The following is an 18,165-nucleotide window of genomic DNA, read 5'->3' as shown; positions in this document are numbered from 1 at the left end:
TAGGTGTCATTGTTGAGGATACGTTGAAACCCTCAGCTCAATGTGCAGCGGCTGCTAAGAAAGCAAATAGAATGTTAGAAATTATCAGTAAAGGAATAGAATACAAAGATGAAAATATTATAATGCCCTTGTATTGCTCTATGGCATGGCCGCACTTCGAATTCTGTGTGCAGTTGAGGTCACCATATCTTAAGAAAGTTATAGTGGAATTAGAAAAGGTACAGAGAAGGGCAACAAAAATGATAAAAGGGATGTGATGACTTCCTTATGCGGAGAGGCTAAAGTGGCTAGGGCTCTTCAGCTTGGAGAAGAGACAGCTCAGGGATAATATGATAGAGGTCTATAATATAATGAGTGGAGTGGAAAGGGTGGATGTCAATCGCTTGTTCACGCTTTCCAAAAATACTAGGACTAGGGGACATGCAATGAAGCTACTAAGTAGTAGATTTAAAACAAACCAGAGAAAATTTGTTCCTCATTGAATATAAATTGAATAAAAATTATTTTGATTAAATTACATGTCTGTGTATGAGTTACTAGCATGAAATACCCTGTATATTGAGGTGCGATGTGCACCCTGCGTCCTTAGTCCTAGTATGGTATTTCTTATGAGGAACCACATAAATATAGGACTGCACTTATCTAAGCCAGTTGAGTGTCAATTCTGCCTCCGATTTGAGTGTCAATATCCCCAAAATAGCCATTTTCAGCAGCTTTAACTAGTCAAGTGCTACTGAAAATGTTGTTAGCCCTAGATAGCTGATTTAAAATGGCTGGCACCCTCTCCTTGCCATTTAAATTATTTTGAATAATCGGGCCCAAGGAAAACTATCTTGCTAGGACTGGTCAGGACATGCTTACTATGTCCTCAACAGCCAAGTTCAACCCTGCCCAACAAAGCCCTTTAAACTTTGGATTTTCCTTTTTACATTTGGGCTTCTGACTAATTGGTTCTTGATTTAATGATTTCCATTGCACTGTTCATTAACATTATTCAAATACGTACCATATATACTTGAATATAAACCTATTCAAGAATAAACTAAGATAACAATTTCCCCTCCTCCCCCCCAAATCAGGAAAACTTAACTCTAATATAAAGCAGGGGGGTTTACATTCAAGTGAATGGTAACGCTCCCTCCCACTTAACGATGGAAATTTCTTCCTCCACACACATCCTCCCCACAGTTACTGACATTTTTCTTCCTCCCCTCCCCATGGTTGCCAGCTCTAAATGCAGCTCCCTCCAACTACCAGTTTACCCCAGGGCAGTTGGGCTGTCCTTCAGGGACTCTGATCTGTAGAAGGGCTAGTTGGCTGTTTGCTGCAAGTCTGCTGCCAGAAGCTAGAGGCAGAACCACAGGACCTGCCATGAACCCGGAAGGGCTTGAAGCAGTAACACTCCAGAGCAGTGGAGACTTGAAGCTAGGGAGTTGCGTGGAAAAATCCCGCCTGTCCCCATCAAAATCTCACCCATCCCCACAAGGAATTCTCTCAGTCCCTGGCCATCCCCACGTTCCTCATAAAAAGCATCAGACAGTGTAACTCAGGGACTGCCTGTATATAGTTACTCCCCCCCCCCAACACACACACACACCATACTAGGCTGCACTTGGTACAAAAACCTGCACCACCCTCCTTAAAGGAACATTAGTTATTGAGGGGGGGGGAGGATAATATGAAGGGATACAAGGACAGCTGTACCAATGTACTGTGCAGGAAATATAAGGCTATGTGTGTTCTGTTAGTAGACTTGTTCCAACATACTCAAGAACAAGTCTAGAGAAGGGTGATGAAAGGAGGAAAAGAGAGATACCAGACCATGGAAAGGGAAAGAGGAAGGGAAGGATAGTAGAAAGAAGCCTAACCATAGGAGGGGTAAGGGAAAAGACAAAGATATCAGACCATGGGAAGGGCAGATAGAGGGAGAAGATGGTGTACAATGATGGAGGGGAAGGGAAGAGAGAGAGAAGAGATGGTGCACAGGGATGGAGGGGAAGATGATACAGATAGAGGAGAGGAGAGATGGAAGAAATGCTGTTTATGGATAAAATAGGGGAGAAGAAAGAGGGAAGAGATGGTATATATGGATACATGGGAAGGGAAGGCATGGAAAATAGATAGATTTTGAGAAGAAAGATGAATGTTAAAAGTTAATGTCAAAGATAGATGTAGGGATGAAAGTGAAGGAGGAGAGAAAAACATAACATATTAAAAATGGCAATAGAAGATATAATCCAAAGAGGATAAAATCATAGCCATAGACCAAAAAATGCATAAATAAGAACATATGTAGAACAAATATAAGGATCAAAAATGTACAATATAAATAACATGCAAAGATGGAACTGCATGAAGCAACATATAAAAAAAACACAGTACATAGTAAGGACAGATGGAAATCCAACTGCATGAAGTAATATATAAATAAACACGTGGAGGGGCATAATCAAAAGAAAAAAACATCTAAAAAGTATCCTAAATGGCTACTTGGACGATCAAAACGCCTGATCGTCCAAGTACCTATAACCAAAGCTATTTTTTAGACGTATCCAAAACTAACTTAGGCCTTTCCCCTGCCTATAGACGCACAGAGAGAAAAGAGGTGTGTTTAGATGAGGGGAAAGGACAGGCGGGAGGGGGCCAACCTACACCTTGGCGTACAACAGGTATAACCAAAACCTTAGGCAGGTTGCCTAATCGGCACTTATACGTTTTTGACTTAGACCAAGTCAAAATACGTCTAAGTGCCGAAAATACAACCTGCCTACCCCAACCGCCATGTGCCTAAGGCCCTGCCCACAGGAGGGGCCTAAGGCTCCCGGGCCTATTCTGATTGGCCCAGGCGCCTTAGGCCCTAACTGTGGGCGGGGCTTTTGGACGGCCGGGCCAATCCGGGCCCATTCTGGCGTCGGCTGCCTGCCGGATGGGCGGGTTTGGCACCTGTCTGTCTGGCCAACTTTAAAAGGGCTTTTAGATGAAGGAGGAGCCTAGAAGCTGGATTCTGTAACTGGTATCTGTCAAAAACAACACCGGTTACAGAATCCCCCCCCCACAACGATCCAGGCAGAAGGGTGGCCAAGCCCTCCTGCCCTGTCAAACCGCGACCCCCCCTCCCCCCCCCCGACAATATCAGGGCAAGAGGGAGTGGGAGTGGGGGGGTCGTGGGGTCAGCCAGGGGGTCGCGGGTCAGCGGGGGTGCGAAAGGGGGTTCTGGGAGGGGTCGTTGGGGGGAGGGGGGTTGCGTCGAGGGCAGGAGGGCCTGGGATCCCTCTTGCCCGTAATGTAGTGGGGGGTCACCGGGGCCAGGAGGGCTTGGGCTCCCTCCTGGCCCAATCCAGTCGCTGTGGGAGGAGGTGGTTGCTGGGGCCAGGAGGGCTTGGACTCTCTCCTGGCCCGATGTTAATTGGCAGGGCAAGAGGGCTTGGGCTCCCTCTTGCCCCGATATTGTCGGGGGGGGGGGGGGGGTCGCGGTTCGACAGGGCAGGAGGGCTTGGCCACCCTTCTGCCTGGATCGTTGTGGGGGGGAGGGATTCTGTAACTGGTGTTGTTTTTGACAGATACCAGTTACAGAATCCAGCTTCTAGGCTCCTCCTTCACCTAAAAGCCCTTGTGTTGGATGTTTGGGGCTTAGGCGTTTTGTTGGTTCATTATGGACAAAAAGTGTAGACTTGTACTTGTACTTGTAGATGTAGTGGTGATCTGGGCGTTTAGGCAGAGGAAGGCCATTATCAAAACAAAACTTCTTTTGGACGTTTGTTTTGATTATGGACATTTTCCCTGCTTCTGCTTTGAACGTTTAAGGACTTAGGCCAAAAGGGGACTTAGACGCTTTTTTTGATTATTAACCCCATAACCTAGTATAAATAAGCAGAAAATCACAAATGAATAAAATAAAATAAGTAATGTAAAACAGACTATATTCTGTGGTTAAAAAAAAAAAAAAAAAAAGAGGATTCTATGTTTAAAAAAACAAAACAAATTTCCATATAAAAGCCATCATCAGGTGTAAAACCAATAAATGTAACATTAAATAAGCCAGACAAAATAATGATGAAGCATAGAAAAGCCAACTGAGAAGATAAAAACATGTGCAATTGTGTATAAACCAGACTAAAATGTAATGAGAAACCAAGGTAAAGCCACAGGGTAACAATCAAAATGAAAGTTTGAACTATGCGCTAAACAGAAGGAAAGGCAATGAAACCAGATACAGCAGTGAGTAAGACAGTATCGACGATGATGCCAGAATAAAAACAAAACAAAACTAGACACTGGGACAAACCAAAACAACTGAAGCAATGAATACGACCAAAATAGAGAAGTGCCGGTAGCAAACGGAATGAGAAGCGTGAACCAGAGCAGAGAGTTAAACAAGACATCAGGGCAAAATAAAAGGGATTTACCTGATTAAAGAACACTTCATTTAACATGAAGCATTTTCCTTAGTCGCGCCACTGCTTCTGAATCTGGTCTCCTCCTCTCAGTCGTCGGTATCGGGGCCTATGGAGAACTCGGGCAGCTCACCATATACAGGCTGACTTCCTGCTCTAGCCTGGCACATGACACCGCCCGACCAATCAGCAGGAACGCAGTGAGCTCAGCACATAGGCACACTGAGCGCCTACGTGATGAGCTCACTGCTCAGTATGGCTGTTCCCACTGGACCTGGACCAGTCTCAATGTGAAAATTTCAACTAGATTGACATTAGGTAGGCCTCGGAATGGGAACCCCAGATCCATCCCCATGGGAAGGGTCCCCATGGGAGTACTGTGGGCCTGGGAGGGGTCCCCGCGATCCCCATTCCCGTGCAGACCTCTACTTGGAGTGCCATGCGGAGAGAGGCTTCAGGGCTGGTTTTGGGCCTGGTGGTAGAGGATCTTTCCTCCTTTGGCCGATGCTGACAAAAGCTATGTGCTGGGCCAGTATAGAGCCTTGAGCATCTGCATCTGCTCAAGGTCTTGCACTGGCCCAGCACATAGCCTTTGTCAATGTCGAAGGAAAAAGGAGCTGCAAGTGGTGAATCTCGAATATAAACAGAGATTCCCAGTTTGGGGCCTTTTTTTTTTTAGCCCCAAAATCTCAGTTTATATTCGAGGGTTGGAGTAAAAGGGCATTACTCAGACTGACAATGGGTCACGAGCGGAGTTTCACAGGGATCGGTGTTAGGACCGCTCCTATTCAACGTGTTTATCAACGACCTGGAGATGGGGACGAAATGTGAGGTCATTAAATTTGCTGATGACACCAAACTCTGCAACAAGGTCAAAACCATGGAGGATTGTGAGGACCTGCAAAGGGACCTGACGAGACTGGAGGAGTGGGCAAAAAAGTGGCAAATGAGTTTCAACATAGAGAAATGCAAGGTCATGCAAGTAGGGAAAAAGAACCCGATGTTCAGCTACAAAATGGGGGGAATATTGCTAGGGGCGAGCAACCTTGAAAGAGACCTGGGGGTGATGGTGGACACAACTTTGAAACCATCAGCGCAGTGTGCGACAGCCTCAAAGAGAGCAAACAGAATGCTGGGCATCATCAAAAAGGGTATCACTACCAGGACAAAGGAAGTTATCATGCCGCTGTATCGTGCAATGGTGCGCCCGCACCTGGAGTACTGTGTCCAGTACTGGTCGCCGTACCTCAAGAAAGACATGGCAGTACTCGAAGGAGTCCAGAGAAGAGCGACTAAGCTGATAAGAGGTATGGAAAACTTTACATACGCCGACAGGTTGAAAATGCTGGGGCTGTTCTCCCTGGAGAAGAGGAGACTTAGAGGAGACATGATAGAAATCTTCAAGATCCTGAAGGGCATAGAGAAAGTGGATAAGGACAGATTCTTCGAACTGTGAGGGACCACGAGCACCAGGGGTCACTCAGAGAAATTGAAAGGGGACAGGTTTAGAACCAATGCTAGGAAGTTCTTTTTTACCCAGAGGGTGGTGGACGCATGGAATGCTCTTCCGGAGGTTGTAGTAGGCGAGAGCACAGTAAAGGGGTTTAAGGAAGGTTTGGATAGGTACCTAAAGGATAAAGGGATTGAGGGATACAGATAGAAGCAGAAGTAGATTATAGAAGTAGAGGTAGATTATAAAGGTTGAGAATATACAGATAGAAGCAGAAGCAGGTTATAGAAGTAGAGGTAGATTGTAAAGGTCAAAATTTCACTTCACAGGTCAAGGACCTGGTGGGCCGCTGCGGGAGCGGGCCGCTGAGCGAGATGGACCTACGGTCTGACCCAGTGGAGGCAACTTCTTATGTTCTTAAGTATTTACAAGTATCTCTCACCTGTATTTCTAGGCAAATGTTAAATTCTGTTTCTAAATGCCAATTTAATGTGTCTAGTTCCTGGAAGCATTTTTTAGTGCTCTTCTTGTCAAAAACCCAAAAGCACGGACAATTTTTTTAAAAAGTAAGGAAGATCCAGCTCTTAACCTACCTATTACCTCTACCATGTGTTACAAACAGAACATGGAAGGTCTCAAAATATTGCCAGGTCACATAATTTGTAAAAACGGGATATCCTTTTATTGTTTAATGAAATGCTTAAGGGCACAGCTGTGATCGTGGATCACCATCAAAACAGACTGGGCTTTTTCCTCTTGAAGTATGCATTTTGCAATAAGTAATGAGAGTATAAAACAGCCTATCAGTTCAGTGGCAGTATCAAGCAAAACAAACTTTGTAAAATATAGAGTGTATTATGTACACACACACAACATATAATTCTGAATAAAGTAGCTGTATAATAGGCAATGATAACCCCCAAGAAATTGATTATGAAAAGTTATTTTAATTTATGTTGCCTTTTACCTGATCTCATATGCATTACTTAAGTATCAATGAAAATTATTACTTTGATAGACATTTATTCTCAGTACTCAGCACTTCCATGTAGAGGGACCTAGATTTAATTATTGACTAAAAGCATAGTATTTTTTTTTGGGGGGGATGGGGAGGGATACTGTGAAACTTCCACCAGGGGTTGCTGCAGCAATTTTGAAGATGGCATTACTCCTGCTCATAGGACGCCCTAGGTCACCAGGGAAATCATGGGAGGGGAGCCTACTGAGGCTCTTGACGCTACCCAGAAGTTAACCGGGTATTGGTCAATATTCAGACCCTTGTCCAGTTAACTCCACAGCTAAAATTAGGGGCAGCCTTTTTGCTGTCCTAACTAGTTAAGCAAAGCGGCTAAAGTTAGAAGTCTGAATATTGCCACTAACCAGTTAAAATACCGGCTCTACCCAAGATCTGCAAATGGACTGCCCTGCACAGGAGGTTAATGCTGACATTCAGTGGCACTGTCCAGTTAGGTTAAGTGCTGCTGAATATCAGCAGTTAGAAAACCACAAGCTATTTAGTTGAACAGGAGTCTCCCCTGCACAGTTAAATTGCTGTGAAAACCAATGGACAGAGTCCTTGTCAGCAAAATGTTGCTTTGCAGATGTCCCAAAACTTCTGACCACAAAACACTGATTAAAGAGGTGTGTCAGAGATTCAGGGGATTTTCCTCACTAAGACTGCAGTTGAGCCATTGGGCAGCAGAAGTTGGTTAGGCAAATCAGGGAAAACTATATGTCCCAGAATTCCCTGAGCTTTGCAGTTCAGTGCCGAGATCCATTAGGGAAGGAATACAGCTCTGTTGGGCGAGACTCAGGCAGGGAGGAGTACTTCTGTCCCAGACTGGAATAATTTAGAGAGGTCCCAGGGGAAGAGGTACCTGAGAAAAAGAGAGAGACAGAGGAACTCCCAGTTTTTCCTAGATGTGGGCTGTGGCAGAAGACCTGGGAAGCTGAATACTGCCTATGGAAGCTGCCTGAAGTTGAGAAGAGAGATAGAGAGAAAGAGAAAAAGAGAGACAGAGAGATAGATAGATAGAGACAGAGAGACTACTGATGGCTTGGCTGGGGATTCTTGTTCCAGCTCTGGCTAGGACCAGACCCTGTGTTACATGGATTTGTTTAATCTTGCGTGTAAAGCAACTGCAACAGATGAAACTATTTGTTCATGTGCAATGGGTGTCCTGGCTGTATGTGTGTCCACATCCAAGTCAGTCTGTTACAAGGTGTTATATGAGGTAATTGAGTCATTTTTCCATCTGACACTAACATTTCTGAAATTAGATCAGCAGGCAACATTTGATATACACACATGGTAGCCATGACCACTATCTAACTGCTCTAACAAAATGGCCTCCACTCAGACAAGGAGCAATACAAGATGTGCAGGTGTTTATCAATCTCCTGCACAACAGCAATGTGTAAGGATAGACAGTAAGAACTGAAGAGAGGCAAACAGTCAGGAGACAATGCCTTTCACTGGAGGGCAAACAGAACACAAGAATGTACCTGTTCCGCAATAAACCTGAAGCCTTTGTCTTCTTTGACACATTCATAGGTCTCTCCCAGCATAGGATTAAATGGTTTACTGCCTGCTCTGTAGAAACTAGAGGCATATGCAGATACTGCAAAAGCTGCCACGTATACCTAGAATTTTTAAAAAAAAAAAAAAAGGAAGAAGAAATGAATTGTGGAGTTATTGGTTATTTGGAATCGTAGCATGGTGTGTGGTTTTATGTCATTGTTAGGAACAAACAGCATCCGACTAGAACCCCACCAGAGGATATTGCCTTTGTTTTGAAGCAGGAATGTCACAAGCAGAAAGAGGGGCACAGTGAAGCTCCTCTAACTATGGGAAATCTACTCCCACGTCACAAAATACAACCAAACTAATTTTCCTTTGTCAGATTTGCTCTGAAGATGCTATTTATAGTACTGCACCTGCTAATACATGAAGTGGGATATTATTCAATCATTTCTAAAGTACAAGAGATGGTGCCTTTTATTTATTTTTGTACCATGCGTTCAAATGGGTCTGGTGTCTCAGTGGCCTGGTCCAGCAGCTCACTGTACTCCAGCTCCTCACAGAGGCGCTGCAACGTGTTGAGCGGTTCATTCAGCTGCACCGGCATGCAAACTTTGGACAGGTCCTTGCCAATGTTGTTTCGCAGTATGTTCCACAAGCTAATGGTGCTGGTGTTTGGGCAGGGGGCGGGGAGGCAGCTTCTCCGTTCTGAGTGACACAGCGCTCTGATCCCGGCCATACAACCTAGGATAGGGGACAAGGCAGAGACATTTATTTTGCCAGGGAATGAGGAAGTTGAAACAATGATATGAAACAAAAAGTACATTGCCCTTCCTTGTTTTGCTCCCAAGTCCTAGAATACATTGTACCTATCATTCAGCACTATAAAATGTCCCAGGAGATCTGCATTTGTACACCCTGTGCTCTCGGTCAGTACAGTGGCAAATGAGGCATTTCACAGACCTTGTTCTAGCTATTTAATTGTTTCTAAAAACAAAGTGTGGTTGTCAGCATGAAGACCTTACATCTGTACCAGAGGAAAGGAGGGCACAGAAAACAGACATCAATAAATTCAAGCATAAAGGTCTACTCAGGTCTAAAAAAGAAATCAAATGGGGAGTGGGACATTACACATCAACCTTGGAGACAAAATACCTAATATATATACATAAATGCAATGCTTTTTGTGTTGGTGGCCTGACACATTCCGTGTTTCGGCCTCCAATCGGAAGCCTGCCTCAGGAGCAAAGTGGAACAATACCCCCTCTTCTCCAAACCATAACATTCTACAAGAGAGGGACAAAGGACACTTGTTGCAAACTGCTCCACCCTCATCATATGGAAGTGCAAGTATTCCATTAAATTTGAAGAATCATTTCGGGATCCTATCTTGCAGTGACACCCGAAGGTGGCATTTTGCTTAAGATTTAGTTTTATTTTGGAACAATTCAGTAGTGTGAGCAAGTCGAGAACTCTTTTGGAGACAGGAAAACCCCAAAATGATTTTTTTTCTGTCCAGAGAGAGACCAGTGGATCACTAATTTGGAGGGTTCATAATCTGTACTGCAAGACAGAAGGGCTGGGGTTAAAAATTCACAGTCTGTCTTGATCCAGTCACTCAGCTTGTAGCAAGCAAGGACCTCTGGTGGCTGGTGAAAGAGCAACACTGAAGGCAGCTGCAACTGCCTTATGGTTACAAAGAGGCCACTGAAGTATCCGACATTTGTAGGGAAATAGAGACGGACAACACTGAAAGCTCTGTAGAAGGGAATCTTTAAGAAAGTCAGATGAGAAACAGCAAAAGTTCATACAGGAGGACAGAACAAGACACTTCACTTACCTGGGAATACGAAGCTTACAAAATGTACCACTGAGTGACAGCATACAGGGATGGAGGGTTCCCCTTATTTTATATAAGATGGATGTATAAAGCTTTAGGGCAGGGCACTCCCTGGGTCACCACCAAGAGCTCTAAGTGTTGCAAGGCCTCATGTTGACTCACAACCTGGAGTATGCATGATCAACCTGGTCTGGGGGCTGTGGCCATGAAAGGGGGGGTCACCAGCCTTAATATAAAGCAGTGAGAATTCTTGGGTAAATTGCTATGTGATCATCCTTTGCCATTTCCCTCCATCCCTCTTAAAAGCAAACTGATGACTTGCCCAACCACCTAGAATCTAGCATTCACATAATCTAAATTCCAGGAAATGACATTGAACCTCATCTTTCAATGAAAAACTCCCAAATCCTACCTAAGGTTTGTCTCCCATTCTCAATGCCGTTGCTCAGGTAATCCTCAGATATATTATCACTAATATCGCTGGCACACGAGTCGTCCTCTGACAGCTGTTGCAGTTGGGGGTGGGGTGGGGGAGATGGATAGAGGGAAAAAAGTTAAATTGAGAGACAGCCAAGAAATTGTATTTACTGAGCTAGAATAGCAAGATATGAGAATCCTTAGGAACAGACATCTTTCATCAAATGAACAGTAAACATTTACAGTATGTAAATAATGCTGAATTGTATCTCAGACACACCAATCCTTTCAACTGCATGCTCTAATTTTGAACGAATTCTGGATTCTTTTGGAAGGAGAATGACTTTTTACCCAGTTAATAGCTCTAAACCTCAACGTACCCAGACAAGTTAGATTTTCAAGCTAAACTCCTCCTTCATGCCTTCCTCCCTTGTCCTCCCCCTCCCCCAACCACCAACCCCCTCCCCCCAGAGTCCTCCAATTAACCTGTAGAAATTCCAACAACTTGATTTTAATAGAGATAATGAGAACATGTGTAAATCACAGGAATAAACTCTGTAAACAAAAACTTTTGCACTTTCTTTTTGTAATATTTTCAAAACAGCTCATCAGACACAGGCTTGAATGGAAAAGGAAGGAGAGAGCCCATGTAGGCATTCAGCCATAAGTTGCTGCAAATGGCTCCTCTGCAAAAGGCTGACATAAGCAGAGAGAAAATGCTTTGTCAGCAATAATGCTCCAATTCCAGGGTGATTAGGAAACATTGAGCTGCCAAGTTGAAAAACTGTCACCTATTTTTAAAACTTTCACTTTGTCCCTGCAGAGAAATACCAACAGCGGCAGCATGAACAAGTCGTGGGCTACTGTCAGATCATTTTTAGCCTAACCATTACCCACTACACCAGTGATTCCCAACCCTGTCCTGGAGGAACACCAGGCCAATCGGGTTTTCAGGCTAGCCCTAATGAATATGCATGAGAGAGATTTGCATATGATGGAAGTGATAGGCATGCAAATTTGCTTCATGCATATTCATTAGGGCTAGCCTGAAAACCCAATTGGCCTGGTGTTCCTCCAGGACAGGGTTGGGAACCACTGCACTACACAACACAATGTAGACAAAGTAAATTCTTTCCCATTCGTGAAACCTTAATGCACAGATACTTTGACTCGCAGCTTTTTCCTCCTAAAGAAACATTTGGAACCTACCCTTTTAATTTCCTCTGAAACCCAGTGGCAGTCTGGCCTGTACATTTGGAGGAGAATGAGGTTAACATGGGTTGTCACAAGCTACTGAACATGTTGACACTACCTTCAGTTCTTCTTATTTTGTGCTGATGCTGACTAGCTAGGTCTGACCCCCCCCAAAATGATTTCAAGAGTGGGTAAAATCTCTGCGTTGTACACACAGTAATCCCTATGAACTGTGAAGGGAGAAGTAAAACCTCTCCCTGATATTACCCTTCATGGGGAGCCATTTAAATTTGAATGTTCACTCTGAATTTTGGGCATTACACTTGATTTGCAATCATAAATGAAGGTCCAGATAAAACAATTTGATCCATAGATTAAAGAAATCAAAACGTATTAGATATTACTTTTCATCCGAGCATGTGACAATTTTGGTTCAAGTTTTAATATTAAACTCCATAAATTACTGTAATTTGTTGAACATAGAGGGTGTACTGAAACTCACCTGGATCACCTATAATTGCTGCATAATACAGCAGCCAGGTTCATTTTTGGCCTTAAACACTCCAATAGATTTCTCCTGCCTTACGCAAATTCCACTGGCTCCTGGTTCAGACCAAGTGAACATTTAAAACGTGTACACTGATTTTTCAGAACACTTCATGCTATGGTCCTATCCTACCTACTTGATTTAAGGCCGTTGAAGAGTCAAAGATGTTTTAAAGCATCTACCTTTCCATCTGCCCACAAGATACATTTTAAATGCTTTTTGCTTTTTTTTTAACAGCATCTTTTCCTATCAAGCTGTGAAACATTGGAACTCTCTATCACTTATTTTAAGAACTGAATCTTCTCATATTAAATTTAGAAAACTGCTTAAAATATATATTTTTAGAACTTATCTCAAAAGCTTAGAATGAGGAAATTAGATTTGTTTCTTAGTAGTTATGTAGTCTAACTTTTTGTGATTTTATTGCAACTGCTTTTTTTTTTTTATGACTTGGGATATGGTCCTCCTCTTTAGTATTTGATCTGCACAAAGCCTATTGGCAATGAAGCAGAATAGAAACAGAGAAACATGATGGCAGATAAAGGCCAAATGGCCCATCTGCAGTAACCATAATATCTTCCTCTCTTTAAGAGATCCCATGCTTATCCCACACTATCCCATGCCTTCTTGAATTCAGACACAGTCTCTTTCTCTAACACCTCTTCTGGGAGACTATTCCACGCTTCTACTACCCTTTCTGTAAAAAGTATTTTCTTAGATTACTCCTGAGCCTATCACCTCTTAACTTCATCTTATGCCCTCTCATTCTAGATCAGCGGTCTCAAACTCAAACCCTTTGAAGGGCCATATTTTGGATTTGTAGGTACTTGGAGGGCCACAGAAAAAAATAGTTAATGTCTTATTATAGAAATGACAACTTTGCATGAGGTAAAACTCGTTATTATAAATCTTTCCATAATTGCTTCTGATAATTTCAGCTATACACAGCTGAAAGCAATGCAACCTGCAGAAAGTGAAGTTTAGATAGTTTTTCACTCTCTGCAGGTTGCACTGCTTTCAGTTGTGTATAGTTGAAATTATCAGAAGCAATTAAGGAAAGATTTATAAACTATAAAGAGCTTTACCTCATGCAAAATTGTGATTTAGATTCTAAAGTATCAACTGCAAGAGACAAGATTTTGAGGTGGTCCTCTAGGCTTTTTTCTAGAGGACAGAATCAATATCTGACTTGTGTCTTAAGTGTCCAGTGGTTGCGTCTGCAACCACCTTTAGCTCTCAACTCCGCCATCTTACATCAAGCAGTCACCGCCAAAAGAGGTGCTGAATTTCGCAAGAGTTCACAAGATTACGTACACACGCACAAGCTGCACTGCTTCCAATGGTTACCTAAATGTACTGGAACGTTGCCCGCCTCGCTGCTGTAACCTCACGCAAGCGCTTTCCTTCATCTGTACGTGATTGTCTTCTCCACTCCACCTCACAATCACGTATAGATGCAGGAAAGCGCTTGCATGAGGTTACAGCAGTGAGGCAGGCAACGTTCCAGAACAATGGAAACATAACTAGGGCCTTAAAATAGTACCTGGTGGGCCGCGAATTTGAGACCACTGTTCTAGATCTTATATTGTATAAGGTCACAAGGAGTTGCAGTGAGAACTGAACCCAGTTCTCCAGGTTATCGGCACACTGCACTAATCATTAGATTACTCTGTTTTACCACACTTTGATTTACCACAAAAGCCACCACCCTGCAGTTTCTCTATACTGCAGATTGCTTTACTCCCGTGAGTAAATGGCTAATAAGGCCTGTGAGCCACCTCGCACATGATGTCAATTCATTAGCCCTGGAGCATCAGGCTGCCAGGCCTTATTTGTCAGGGCCTGCAGTGCTTTTACCCACCAACCCTGACCATAATCTTCAGCCCCTCATCTGACTCCTACCCCCCTAAATGGCTCCCCCTACCCTAGGGACCTATTGGGCAGGAGCGATAGGGTGGGTCAGTCCTGCATGCAGGATCTACTAGATCATCAGATACTGCCCGATGAGCCCCTGGAGGGGGGAATCAGTTTTGGGGGTCTACAGATCATGATATGGGGTGGCAGATTCTGCAAACCCTGATAGATGCTGCCCAGCTTTTGGTTGGGGTTATTTTACCATCGTTTTAGGGATGTACAGTAATATGGTACATTTATATAGAAATGAGCTGATTTATATGAATTTGCATGTTTTGAATCTCATTACTATGTACTGAGGATAACATTTAGCATTGTGTTAAGACAAGATGCCCAATGTTATAGCCCTTTAAATCACATTAGGGGGCTAATAAACACAAGCTATTGCCCTAACAGCGCTTGATAAAATTCCCTTAAATTAGTCTACATTTTGGAAACTCAACACACTTGGGGGAGGGGAATTAAGCCTTTTTCTGTACAGCTTTCCAAACAGGATCATTTGGGGTTGCGATCCGAGTGCCTTTGTGAACTTTGCAAAATTAGATATTCAGCAATAGTACGAGAAACAGAAATAGGTGGTGGGCTGCTAAGAGTCACAGAGCTGTCTCTCTTTCCAATTCATTTTCCTGCAGACCCAGAGACTGAATAATAAGGTGCTCTGCAGGACCATCTAAGACTAAAATTGATTGCCCAAAACCTTCTTTCTATCCCATCACTGAGGTCTACCATTTTCTCTGTTAGCGCCCCTTCTCTTTGGAATAATATTCTGACCTACTTACGTGAAGAATCAATTCTTAATAATTTCAAGACAAAGTTATAAACATTCCTCTTTCTTGATGCCTTCGAGACCTATCTGTCCTTCTAAGGGCAACCTAGCTTGATTTTATCTCTAGCAGCCCCTCCTATTGTTTTTCCCCTAAATGTTTTCTTTCACCTTGATTATTATAGTTCCTGCCTTCTTACCCTTTGTTCCCGTTTGTCTGTTTTAAATGTCTTCAAATGTCATTGTTATTCTTGGTGATGCCCTGCCATCTTAAATTTGTATTTTAACCAAAGTATGTTTTTACTATTTTGTACACCGCCTAGAAAGTTGATTGGGCAGTATACGAAATTTTAAATAAACTTGAAACTGCTTTATGGAATGCTCATTCTGTGAGGAAGAACATTTCCCAGGGTTACCAGATGTCCGGAAAAACCCAGACATGTTCTCTATTTTAAGAGGACTGTTCGGGTGCCCCGATGTATTTCCAAAAACTAGCAGTTTATCTGTGTTTTGGAAGGCACTGAGCTCAGGGCTACATCTGGCGGGCTTCTGAGCATGCGCGGATGTGACATGATGTCACACACGTGCTCGGAGGCCCTCCAGATGCAGGGTAACGTGGCCTCTTTTTTTCTACTATAAACATCAAAAATATAATGCTGTAACACTTATTGTTTTTACTCTTTTTTAAAAATATTTTTTCTTATGCTTTCTTAATACTCTATATCCACAACCTTTGTTAAGTGAAAGACTCTTTACAATGTGCTCAGTCGCTCTTCCACCCAAGTCATTAGCAAAACGCTGTAACTGTGTGTGTGACTGCTGGGATCCATCATCGCACATGTATGTTCCCACCTATATATCTACTCAACTTCACAAAACACCAACTTTAAATTGTTACTTATCTTTAGCTTAGATGTTCTACGGTGATATGCAATGAGGATCTGCAGTTCACAGTTATACAAAAGTGCTCATGCAAAATCAGAAAATTATATTAAAACCTTCAGTGATTTCATTGCTCTTTTTCTTAGTTTTCTGGTTCTTCAACTCCAGCTGAGTTTCAAATTACATCATCAGGGAGACTCCATATAAGTTGAACCTTATTTTACTTCAGTTGAATCTGAATTGCCATTGTCAGCAAACGCCGTGCTTGGGTACAACAAATCTGGTAACCCTAACATTTCTCTCTCCGAGGGTCGCTACTCTGGAAATGGAGCATTATTGCAGAAGTTACAGTGATGAAAGTGGTCTCAAAGTAAACGTGGAGACAAATATTTCACTTTTCAGGAAGTTTCCCCCTTTTCTCTTGTTTTTGAGCTAAAAATTTGCTCATTATTTTGACTTTCTTTTTTCTTTTAATAAGCTTCAATTCTTTACTTAGTTCCCAGTAATATATTTGTTAGAAGAATGTGAGCACCATGCAGTATTAAAAGTTACCATGACAAATATATGTAGATAACTAGTACTGTTGCCATAATTTGCAGCTGCAGCTGCTATGTAACAAGGCAAGCAATAGAATTTGATAACCTTTTTCATGGACCCAGGCTTCAGTCCTCTGCACTAATGCTCCTTTAGTCCGAGTCAGGGGTAGGCATACCGGGTCCTCGAAAGCCACAACCCAGCCAGGTTTTCAAGGTTTCCACAATGAATATGCATAAGATTGATTTGCATATAATGGAAGCAGTCCATGCAAATTAATCTCGTGCATATTCATTGTGGAAATGTTGAAAGCCCGACTGGGTTGTGGCTCTTGAGAACAGGAATTGCCTACCCCTGGTCTAAGTCAATGCAGATTTGGCACCTTCAGTCTGCTGCTACAACAAAAAAAGGTCACATCTTAGAACTGTGTGTGTGGGGGGGAATAAGGGAGTGGCTTATCCAGTCTGCTCTGACCTCATTTTCTGAAGAACTAGCTGACAGCAGAACCTCTTGTGCATCAAAAAATTCAGTGACGGAATCAGCAATGGACAGGCGGCGTTCATTGGAGAGCTGGTGAACTAGAGGTCGGTGTTGCTCCTTTAAGTTTTCCTGCCAGGAAGAAATGTTTGACACAGAAAATAGCACCATAAGTGTATTACACAGGTATTCAAACCAGACAAAAGTCCATAACACAGGTGGTATGACAGATAGGGTACATGCAGGGCACTGCACTAGCTGAACATGCTTCTCCAAGTGGTGGTATTAAAATAGTTTATATTATATATACGGTTCATAGACAACCCCGCGAAAGTCAAAGGCGCGCGCCGACAACTGAGCGCAAGACGGAGGCGCACACCGAAGAAAATTACAGTTTTTAGGGGCTCCGACGGGGGGTTTTGTTGGGGAGCCCCCCCAGTTTACTTAATAGAGATCGCGCCGGCGTTGGGGGGAGTTTGGGGGGTTGTAACCCTCCACATTTTACTGTAAACTTAACTTTTTCCCTAAAAACAGGGAAAAAGTGAAGTTTTCAGTAAAATGTGGGGGGTTACAACCCCCCAAAACCCCCACAACACGGTGCGATCTCTATTAAGTAAAGTGTGGGGGTTCCCCCCCCATGCCCCCCCCGTCGGAGCCCTAAAAACAGTCATTTTCTGCGGCGCGCACCTCCACACTGCGCTCAATTGTCTGCGCGCACCTTTGTCCCGGCGCGCTTTTGACCTGACACCTATATATACACACACACGTCATTAAAAATAAATAATTTATATTAAAATCATTACAAATTAAGGATGTTTAGAGAAATTGGTAGAGGGCCCTTTACAATGTAACCTATTTCTGAGGCTACATCCATGGCTCTCAACTCAAAGTCCGTGCAGCTCCCAAACAGGACGCCTTTTTTTTTTTTTTTTTTGCGATTGTCTAAAACATATGCAGATGTAGATTATGCCTAATAGAGGATCCTGGAGACTAACAACCTGATTCATTTTTCATTGTCTGGCTACTCTGGAAACCAGATCTATTTACAAAATAAAGGACTAGAATGAAGAACTACCAGGCTACAAACACAGGTGTGATTTTTAGATCAAAATGCATATGTATGCTAGAAATTCAAAATTAGAAACTGTATATGCTAAAGGAGAGTCCAATGTAGGTAAGGTCTCATTTGTCAGAGCACAGCATCCTTAAAGTCACATTACTCAAGAAACCAA

The 18,165-nt window shown here is 43.0% G+C and overlaps 1 protein-coding gene across 7 annotated transcripts in view; it reads right to left on the bottom strand.

Annotated features, from left to right (window-relative positions):
- The window catches only part of OSBPL3 (oxysterol binding protein like 3), a 308,853-nt gene that overhangs the window by 55,181 nt on the left and 235,507 nt on the right, over nt 1–18,165 (bottom strand). For all 7 annotated transcript variants that reach the window (XM_033930823.1, XM_033930817.1, XM_033930820.1 and 4 more), the window contains 4 exons: nt 16,931–17,065; nt 10,618–10,711; nt 8,859–9,109; nt 8,350–8,487 (listed from right to left, as the gene is read on the bottom strand). In XM_033930823.1, coding sequence (XP_033786714.1) covers nt 8,350–8,487; nt 8,859–9,109; nt 10,618–10,711; nt 16,931–17,065 — 618 coding nt within the window. The remainder of the gene's footprint in view (nt 1–8,349; nt 8,488–8,858; nt 9,110–10,617; nt 10,712–16,930; nt 17,066–18,165) is intronic.

The sequence above is a fragment of the Geotrypetes seraphini genome, chromosome 2 (genome assembly GCF_902459505.1).
Source record: "Geotrypetes seraphini chromosome 2, aGeoSer1.1, whole genome shotgun sequence".
Lineage (NCBI taxonomy): Eukaryota > Metazoa > Chordata > Amphibia > Gymnophiona > Dermophiidae > Geotrypetes > Geotrypetes seraphini.
This window is presented reverse-complemented; position numbering and strand designations above follow the sequence as displayed.